Below are 10,380 nucleotides of genomic sequence, written 5' to 3'. Positions count from 1 at the left end.
CCCCCCCCCCCCCTTCCCCTACTGGTAGCCATAAGTTTGTTTTCTATGTCTGTGAGTCTTTCTGTTAGGAAGAGCATTTTAGAAAGAGGGGAAGACCCTTAGGCTGGGACTGGCAGTGCAGGTGGAGAAGAGACGTCCGATTTGGGAGGCGTCCGGGGAAAGTGGCAGGGTTTGCTGCTGGACCAGATGGAGATGTGAGGGGCTGGGAGTTTTTTCAGAGACACCAAGGAACACCCTGAGCACCTGGCTGAGGCAGACAGTGTTTACTGAGATGGGGAGCTCTGGAGGTGTGGGGGAGGGGATTCAAGGGTTCACTTCTGGGCAAAGAATAGGCGGGACAAATAGAAAACAAATAGCAAGATGGTGACTTCACCCAGCCATATCTCTAACCCCACACCACCCCGCAAATAAAGGGCAGAGATTGTCAGATAGGATTTTTTAAAAGCAAGAGCCAACTATAAGAAACCCACTTTAAATATTGGGCTGGCCAAAAAGTGCCTTCGGTTTTTAAGTAAAAATAGAAGAGACATCTTTCATTTTCACCAAAAACTTTATTGAACAAAGTAGTCACACTTTTGTTCCACTGCCTTCTGCCATTTTTCAGGCAACTTCATAATTCCATCTTCCCCAAACTTTTTATCCTCTTGGTAAAAGGTACTGTTCCGAGTACCTTTTACAGTCTTCCAGGGAAGTGAAATTTTTTCCATTAAGAGAATTTTGTAAAGACTGAAATAAATGGAAATCTGAAGGTGCAATGTCTGGTGAATACGGTGGATGAATCAGAACTTCCCAGCCAAGCTGTAACAGTTTTTGCCTGGTCATCAAAAACATGCGGTCTTGTGGTATCCTGATGGAAGATTATGCATTCTCTGTTGACTAATTCTGGACGTTTCTCGTCAAGTGCCGCTTTCAGTTGGTCTAACTGGGAGCAGTACTTGTTGGAATTAACCGTTTGGTTTTCTGGAAGGAGCTCATAGTAGAGGACTCCCTTCCAATCCCACCATATACACAACATCACCTTCTTTGGATGAAGACCGGCCTTTGGTGTGGCTGGTGGTGGTTCATTTCGCTTGCCCCACGATCTCTTCTGTTCCACATTATTGTACAGTATCCACTTTTCACCACCTGTCACAATTTGTTTTAAAAACGGAACATTTTCCTTACGTTTCAGTAGAGAATCGCATGGGGAAATATGGTCAAGAAGGGTTTTTTCGCTTTACTTATGTGGAACCCATACATCAAAGCGATGAACATAACCCAGCTGGTGCAAATGATTTTCATAGCTTGATTTGGATATTTTGAGTATGTCAGCTATCTCCCTCATGGCATAACGTTGATTGTTCTCAATTAATGTCTTCATTTGATCACTATCAACTTCAATTGGTCTACCTGACCATGGAGCATCGTCCAGCGAGAAATCTCCAGCACGAACCTTCGAAAACCACTTTTGACACGTTGGATCAGTCACAGCAACTTCTCCATACACTGCACAAATCTTTTTTTTTGCATTTCAGTTGCGTTTTTACCTTTCCTGAAATAATAAAGCATAATATGCTGAAAATGTTGCCTTTTTTCCTTCCATCTTCCATATTAAAATGGCTGCACAAAAATTCACCAATTTTGATAAGTTTTTTTTAAATGCACGCTGATGTGACAGCTGTCACGTACAATCTAACAAAATTGTTTCGAATGAAGTTAAAGACAAATAAGTGCTACTAGAGCCATCTTACGGAAAAAACCAAACGAACGTTTTGGGCAAAACCCAGTATAAAGGCACAAATGGGGTAAAAGCGAAGGATGGAAAAGACATCACACTAACACTGGTCCAGAGAAAGCCAGAGAGACCGTGCTCATATCAGATGAAGTAAATTTCAGAGCAAATAAGACTACTAGGAATAAAGTGGGGCATTCCACTGTGATCAAGGGGTCAGTTCATGAAAAGGACACAACAATGCTTTATGTATCTAATAACAGAGCTTCAAAATACAGGAAGCAAAAACAGACTGAACTGCGTGGAGAGAGACAATTGCACAGTTATAAGCCAAAAGTTCAACACCTCTTTCAATAGGTAGAGCAAGTAGCACGGATATAGGTCTTAACACTTTCAGCCAAGTTGGCCTGATTGGCATTTTCTAGAACACTCCACCCAACAATAGCAGATGTGACTTCTAAGGTTGGGACTCATCGGTGTGCAGACGTACTGAGTGTCACAGGGCTGGGAGGGAGTGTTGACAGCACACACAGCCGTGCAGTGTCAGTGGCATCCAAGGGTCGAGCAAGAGAAGGGCCCAGAACTGGTCACTGGATTTGGCCACGTGGAGGCCATTGGTGACCTTGACAACAGCACTTGCGGGGCGGGGGAGTATGGGGTTGGGCTGGGTGAGAGGCAGTCCCCACCTATGCTCATTTTCAAGGAGTTTTCCTGAAGAAGTCAGCAAAGCGTGAGAAGTGCTGGCAGGAAGGTGTGGCAGGGGTTTCTTGAAAGAAGAGATGCATTGGAGCAGCTTGGACGTGGCCGGGAAGAACCCAGGAGGGAGAGAGGGAACGTTTGAGGGCGAGGGCAGGATTTCAGAGACGATGTCCATGAGAGGTGGTGGGGCCCAGCGTCCCCAAGGAGCGGTGGCCGTGGCTGGGGACACAGTTCTCAGGTAAGAGAAGAGGCTGGGTACCTCCAGAGGAGCGGCCAGGGCAGCGGCAGGCGTCCTGGGGGGCTTGCGCGCAGTAGAGAGACTGAACTGTCTGCATTAGAGGCCATCTCCTCTAACTTTATCAATGGGCGGTGGGATGCAGGCTGGACCACGGGCTGGCATTCCCCTCTGGTCACCGCCATTGCTCGCTTTGCGACCTTGGACGAGTCACCCGGGTGACCTTGGGAAGGTGAGCCTGGAGGCGTCCCCGGGATGGTTGGGGCTGCAGGCTGGGAGGAGGCCTAGGAGCGACAGGAAAAGATTCCAGGGTGCGCGTCCTCCGCGGTGCCACCAGAGGGCACCAAGCGACCGCTCTGTTCCTTAGGGGCACTTCCCACCCCCACACCCCCGCCCCCCAGCTGCGTCCAGCCCGGCTCAAAGTCGCCAGGAGCCCGGGGCGGTTCCAGACTCACCCAGAGGCTCATCAGACAAGGACCTGAGACAGAAAAGGGGGGAATGCCAGGACGAGCTTCATCAGAAAGTGTCCTGTAGCCCGGTGAGCGATAGGTGGGTGGAGTCCCGCGCTGGCGACGGAATGACGCTGCCTGGTTTCGAGCAGCTGGGAAGGTCAAAATCCAAAATATGCTCTGTGGGCCGGCCGCCGCTGCCACCCGGCACCGCGTTCCCGGGGCGTGAGGCGTTGCTTTCACAGCCATTAACCAAGCACCCACGTTGCGCCAGGCCCTGCTGGTGCTGGGAATGAGCCCATGGAATGAATGAATGAATGGGCGAGCCCAATGTGGAATTTCGAGGGGGGAGAGGGGCATGCCAGACGCAGAGCCTGAAGGTGCTGGGCCAGCCGGACTTCCGCTGAGGGCTCAGTATGGCCCAGGGTTGGGAGACGGAGAGGGAAGATGGGGATGAGAAGGAGCCCCCAGCTTGGATTTGAGGGGCCATCCAATGCAGTACTTGAAGGAGAAGGGCGGGGGATGGACACGTGGACAGTTCATCACCAACTTCCGATAAAATACACGTGGCCCAGCAGCCACTACCATCCCCCATCAACTTAGAAAGAATTCTCTCTCGCCAGCACCCCCTGCCTACTGCCAACTGAAAGCAGCCTCTACTATGAACATGAGAAAGCGGAGGTGCCAAACGGAGTTTGCGATGGGAGAGGCCAGGTTTGGGTGGAGGGTCCCCCCCAACACACACAGAGTCAGCTCAGGGCAGATTCCTGCCCCAGGAGGCCAAGGGAGCATCTCACAAAAATATCCCCTTCCCTGTCAGCTGGGGGCAGTCTAGCCAGCCCCCAGGATAAGGAATTTAGAGTGCTGGGCACTCTCTGTAAGTAGTCAATCAACATTAACCATTCTTCTTACGATGTATTTATTCAACACAGCAAACATCTTTAGAAAACAGGAATGCAAGCACATTTGATCAATGTATGGATCCTTGTAGACTGATTGTTCAGGTTCCTCTGATTTCCATTCTCTTAGAAACAACAAACACTTAATTTTGAGCCTATCACACATATAGGGCTGCACATCCAGAGCCTGCTGCTCTGTTGCCCTGGCTCGGAGCCCGATTGCCGATATTTGAGTCCCTTGGATGCCCAAATGGCTGCGTCTCCTGGGTGGTGCTGACTCACCGTGCAGGCTGCAAGCAGCCTCTCTCCATCTGCCAGTTTGCTGCTGAGTTTCTGGGGCTCCAATGGTGTGTGGTCAATTTAGAGTTCACTAACATGCACCTAACAGATTTTCTTCCATCCCTGTTCCTACCCCAAAGGACATGGGGCAGGGGGCAGCCCTTAGCAGAGTGCCTGGTATTGAGTGAGCTCTCAGTGTTAGTTGTTGGTGGAGTTACTATTATTCATTACCATTATGATCATAGCACAAACTCATTGCAGTGCTTTGTATTTTCCCAGGAAGTTTATTTAGATCTGCTCGGGCATATGATATAAGACTGGACTAGTGTGAAATAAGTCAGACAGAGAAAGACAAATATCATATGATATCACTTATATGTGGAATCTTCAAAAATGATACAAATGAACTTATTTACAAAACAGAAATAGACTCACAGACAGAAAACAAACTAATGGTAAACAACAAGGACCTATTGTATAGCACAGGGAACTACACTCAATATCTTATAATAGGGATTTCCCTGGTGGTGCAGTGGTTAAGAATCCGCCTGCCAATGCAGGGGACACAGGTTCGAGCCCTGGTCGGGGAAGATCCCACATGCCGCGGAGCAACTAAGCCCGTGTGCCACAACTGCTGAGCCTGCACTCTAGAGCCTGCAAACCACAACTACTGAGCCCATGTGCCACAACTACTGAGCCGACGCGCCTAGAGCCCGTGCTCCGCAGCAAGAGAAGCCCCCGCAATGAGAAGCCTGCGCACCGCAACGAAGACCCAACGCAACCAAAAATTAATTAATTAATTAATTTTTAAAAATCTTATAATAACCTATAACGGAAAAAAATCTGAAACAGATATATATATATATATATATATATATCTATATATATATGAGACTTTGCTGTACACTTGAAACTAACACAACATTGTACATTAACTATACTTCAATTTAAAAAATTCCACAGAAAAAAAAGAGTGGACTGTTGGAAGGCAGGAGGAGGATGGGATATTAATCTGTCCCCTCTGTCATGAGCTTCTTAAAGACAAGAATCATCTCATTAGTCTTCATGTTCCAGCAGTTCCTGGGGCTTGGCATTGGGTAACTGAACAAGAATAGGCATACTGCGTGTTTTGCAGTTTTCCAAAGATGATTTGGGGAAATCAAATCATCCCATCATCATTCTACCAATCAGGATTCAGCTCTCTGACTGTGCACTTTGATATAAAAATAGCACCTTTGGCTTCCCTTCCTCCACCCAACTTAAGAAGCGAGTGATGAGTTTGAACTTTCAAAAGCCAATTACTGCTCCTTATAATAACTGTCATTTCTAAACCAAGAATGTGGGCAGCCTCCATTCTGTCCCTTATGTCATCTTGTTGTACCGGAGGAGGTCCAGGCAAATGGGAGCTGGGGGGAAACTTATTGGGCAGGCACGGCAGTCCCTGCCTTGTGTGGACCCAGATGCTGAGGCCATCGGAATGACAGCGTCAGCCCCGGCTGCTGTTCTAGGTGGATGCTTGTAGGTCTCCCCCGTGGTCCTCACGGCATTCTGGGGGGAATTATTTTGCCATTAGCAACCAGAACCTACAACAGCCAGGCTTCACCCCACCGTTCAGGTGTCACCTCCTGGCTTTCCCGTACATCGCTCCTGCAGTCAGGCCTCTCTGCTTTTGCAGAAGCTGCTTCCTGCTCCAGGAATGTCCCCTCCCAACCTCCCCCTTTCCAGCCTAGCAATGTAACGCTTCCGTCATCTCCTCTCCCTCTGAAAAAGATCCTCAGTCTCCTTATGTATATTTAATAACACAGATGACGATATTCTAGCTCAACACATCGTAGTCATTCATTCGTTCAAACAAACTACACAGCTTAAGTGCTTAGAACAATGTCAGGCACAGGCTAAGTGCTCAAAACACGTTAGCTCGTTAACACCATTCATTCATTCAGTATTAGTGCAGTGTCGCAGGCTCTGTGCTGTTCGCTGAGTCCACAGCAGTGAACAGGACAGACGTAGTCCCTGACCACCTCTCACCGCCCCCCGCAAGTTCCCATCGTTAGGGCTTGAGGTGTGGGTACTGCGGAGCCCCGCCCAGCACTGGAACTACGAGTCCCAGAAGGCTGCGCGGCGGAGTCACCCGGGCCGCCTGAGCGCGACGTCGTGACGTCGATACCGTGAGGGAGGCCAGTGGCTGCGGCGGGCGCCGACCGCGGGCTGCGGGAGGCGGGCGGCGGCGGCGGCGGCGGCGGCGGCGGCGGCGGCGGCGGCGGCGGCGGGGCGGGGCCGGCGGGCGGCGGCCTTTAGGGAGGAGCCGGCGCTCCTTCTCCTCAGTCGGCAGTGGGCTAGCGGGCGGTCGGCTTGTGCTGCTCGTTTCTCTCGTGCGTCCGCCCGCTCGCTCTCGCGCCGAGTCGCCTCCACCTTCTCAGCGCTGCCTGCGGGTCCCGAGCGCGGCGCCATGTCGGAGCCCGGGGGCGGCGGCGAGGACGGCTCGGCCGGCCTGGAGGTGTCGGCAGTGCAGAACGTGGCCGACGTGTCGGTGCTGCAGAAGCACCTGCGCAAGCTGGTGCCGCTGCTGCTGGAGGATGGCGGCGAGGCCCCGGCCGCGCTCGAGGCGGCGCTGGAGGAGAAGAGCGCCCTGGAGCAGATGCGCAAGTTCCTCTCGGACCCGCAGGTGCACACGGTCCTGGTGGAGCGCTCCACGCTCAAAGGTGCGGGGCCGGGGCTGCGGTGGGTCCCCCGGCACCCCGCCTCGCTCCCGCCACACCCTTTGCCGCCGGGGCCCCAGGGTGCCCCCTTCCGGGTCGCGGGGACGGAGGAGGGCGCCCAGCCTCGCCGTCACCCGCAACAATGGGATCGCTTTGTCAGCTCGGCCTCAAGATGGCCGAGTTGGGTGGAGACAGCGGCTCCCGGGCTGAGCGCGGGCGGAGGCCGCATGCCGGCCTCCAATGTCACATGGGCTTTTCGGTTTCGATTTGCGCCCCGGCCGAGGCCGGCCTCGGGAGGGATGTGTCAGGGGTGGCGCCGGGGGCAGCCTGGATTGTGGTCCTTCGGTCGTCCGGGTGTAGGGGGAGATACTGGCGAGCCGGAGCTGGGGGAGCCCTGACCAGCGGGCATCCCGGCCTCTGCCTTGTGCGGACCCAGATGCCGAGGCCCGCGGAGTCACAGTGTCAGCCCCGGCTGCGAGCGGGGCATCACTGTTCTAGGTGGATAGCGCACGCAGGTCTCCCTCTTGGACTTCATGCTGTCCCTGCTGAGGCTCAGTCGAAGTGACTGCCCCAAGGTCACACCAGCTAATCCTACTCCCTAGGCTAGACTCAACGTCTCAGTGTCCAGCCCACGGCTTGTTTTTCCTTCATCATGCCTTGTATTTGTGTGATGCTTAGATGATCCTAATGATGGCCCCATGGTCTTTGAATCCATTTTACAGATCTTGAAAGGAGAGAGACTTAGGTTAGGCACCTAGTGGAGGGACGGGACAAAAGGTTTGCACATTCCAGCAGTCTCCTCAAATAGTGACCTCCCAAAAGCAAGCCTAGGTTCCTCTTGAGAGTGGAGCTTGCCTTCAGGGAGGGTTTCCCCTTGATGCTTTCAGACCGTTTTGTAGCCAATGGCGAGCTTATTTGACAGCACATGTATGGGTGTGGCACCTTCCATCCGGGAAGCCAAGGATGATGTCCAGGTAAATGCTAGCTTAGCACCAAGGATTGGGCGTTGTCTGAAAGTATTCGGAGACAAGCTTCTTACAATCTCAAAAGCTGTATGGTTCTGTCAGTAAGAGAATCTCAACTATCTGCCTCACCGCTCCCCTACACACACTTAGTTTCTTGCAGATAGTTTGTTTCTTTCAAAGGTTTTTCCTACTCAGGAAATGCTTCATTGTAGCATTGGCCTCTGCAGGAGGGTCAGCGAGTGTGAAAGAGTATTTTTCTTAGATCCACAAGGAATGTTCAAAGCAAATAAGCCATCCAGGCATATTTAGAGTATTAAAGTTGTTTAGGGTTTTCTTTTATGTTTGGGGTTGTTTTCCTGCATGGAAACCGCTACTGTTTTAAAAAAAATTTTTTTAACTCATCTATTTTCTTTCAAATAAAGTGTATAGTCACAATAGAAAATTAAAGTATACAGGTAAAATTAAAGTCACCTGAAATCCTTCGACCTGGATATGACCACTGTCAGCATTTTGGTATCTGTCTTGTCATTTTTTAATGAATATACTTTATTAAAATACATTTTAATCTTCATTGTTATTGTATTTTGAGTAGCTTTACCTTGGCTGATTCTTGATCATATTTTCATTGCACGGTTTTTGTTTTGAAATCAGTGATTTCTACCTTAGGTCTCAGTTTCTTTTTTACAGAAAAAAATTGTAGGTTTTGTTCTTTGCTTCTAGAGTGCTCCTCAGTGATTCAGTTTTCTCAAACACCTTAGAATTGAACTTTGCTAAAATTATTGGAGGGGGACCCTATTTCTGTTGAATGCTTTCTGGTGCAGATCACCTCTGTTTTCTTGATGGGTACATTTTCTCCTTTCAGCAGAGCGAGTATCCACGCATCCAAATCTTGGCTCCATAATGACTTGCACTTTTGAATGTTGACTAGGTAATGAGACTGTCTGCAATTGAAATCCTATCTCATTCCTGGATTTATAAAAGTCCTGGAAGTATTTCTAGTAATTTAACCTGTCTTAACTTATTTTTCACTTACAAAAATCTGAGGAAAAACTATGTCGTCCCATCAGTCTTATTAGCATCCTGGCTACACTAGCATAATTTAGATATAAGTGTTAACCCAGGTCACTTAGAAGGAGGGCTGGTTTTTATGAGTTAGCATTGCCATTTGCACATTTAATCAAATACGAACATCCAGTAGTTATTTACAGTAAAAAGGCAGGCTTGCATTATGATATAGAGAATAAATCTGAATGGTTTGAACTGAATAAAGACCGCCACCAACAATGAAGTCATATAACTTACTTAATGAACAGGAGAAGTTACTTTTACTTTATCTTCCCCCCACTTCCCCCCTTTTTTGTGGAAAGAATTTTCCAAACATGTAATTGAATATAGAAGCTTTTTTTTTTATTTGAAGGTCTATCTCTATATGTATTTTTAAGTACTCCAGCTAGCTTTAAACTTTTTTTGTTAAAGTAGAGCCTTCTTTAAAGTGTAGAATAAAGGTTGTGACTATAACACTTTATCATTATTAGTCCCCCATCCAGTGATCGAATCTAACCTGCGCCCCCTGCAGTGGAAGCACGGAGTCTTAACCACTGGACCACCGGGGAAGTCCCCCTAAACAGTTAATTTTCATAGTGAAGAGTTGGTGAAAGGGAATGTCAGATTGTAGCTCCCCGTTTTAAAAAGAGAAATCTCCTTCCTGTAATTCCTGGCCTATAGAAAATTGTTTTCCTCATAGTGTACTTCTAAAAGTATGACCAGGTAGGTGATCCCTACGTGATAGGCATATTACGACGTTAATGACACTTTTGTAGCCCTTTTTACCTGAAGTGCATTTTGGGGTGTGTTCTGTCCCGTGAAAGGTTGAGTGGTGAAGGTAGGGACCGGTAAGGATGTTGCAGTTTGCAGCTGCTGGAGTGGTGGTTCCAGGGCTTGTCTGGGACCAGGCTGGGAACGGGTGCTGTGGGGTTTTGGTTCGGTTTTGTTCCACTCAGATGTGTTACCCTTGGAGCTTTGTCTTTAAGACTGGAAGTAGTGGCTGCCTTTAGTCGGTGCTTACCCGAAGCTTGGGATTTTAGTTGTTCCTGACGTACTTCATTAGTGCAGAGATGACTGGAGTTTGGAAGAAAGCCATTGCTCCTTGCAGGACTCAGCTTCCTAGAGACGCGGTGGGGTACGGAGAGGTATGGGGAATGTTTCTGTGGAGTTTTAAACATTATTTTTCTGAGGACTGAATTTCCCTAAAAAGAGAAGAAATGGGGCTTCCCTGGTGGCGCAGTGGTTGAGAGTCCGCCTGCCGATGCAGGGGACACGGGTTCGTGCCCCGGTCCGGGAGGATCCCGGAGCGGCTGGGCCGGTGAGCCATGGCCGCTGGGCCTGCGCGTCCGGAGCCTGTGCTCCGCAACGGGAGGGGCCACAGCGGTGAGAGGCCCGCGTAC

At 49.7% G+C, this 10,380-nt stretch overlaps 1 protein-coding gene across 1 annotated transcript in view; it reads left to right on the top strand.

Moving 5' to 3' along the window:
- The first annotated feature begins 6,691 nt into the window (after positions 1-6,691).
- DYNC1H1 (dynein cytoplasmic 1 heavy chain 1) overlaps positions 6,692-10,380 on the top strand; it is a 72,410-nt gene continuing 68,721 nt past the window's right edge. Inside the window, exon 1 of the mRNA XM_007455658.1 lies at positions 6,692-6,974. Within this exon, the coding sequence (XP_007455720.1) occupies positions 6,722-6,974 (253 nt within the window). The 5' untranslated portion in view covers positions 6,692-6,721. The remainder of the gene's footprint in view (positions 6,975-10,380) is intronic.

This window comes from Lipotes vexillifer, unplaced genomic scaffold (assembly GCF_000442215.2).
Source record: "Lipotes vexillifer unplaced genomic scaffold, Lipotes_vexillifer_v1.1 scaffold584, whole genome shotgun sequence".
In the NCBI taxonomy this organism is placed as follows: Eukaryota; Metazoa; Chordata; class Mammalia; order Artiodactyla; family Lipotidae; genus Lipotes; species Lipotes vexillifer.
The sequence above is the reverse complement of the archived record's forward strand: the minus strand, read 5'-3'. Positions and strand labels throughout refer to the sequence as shown.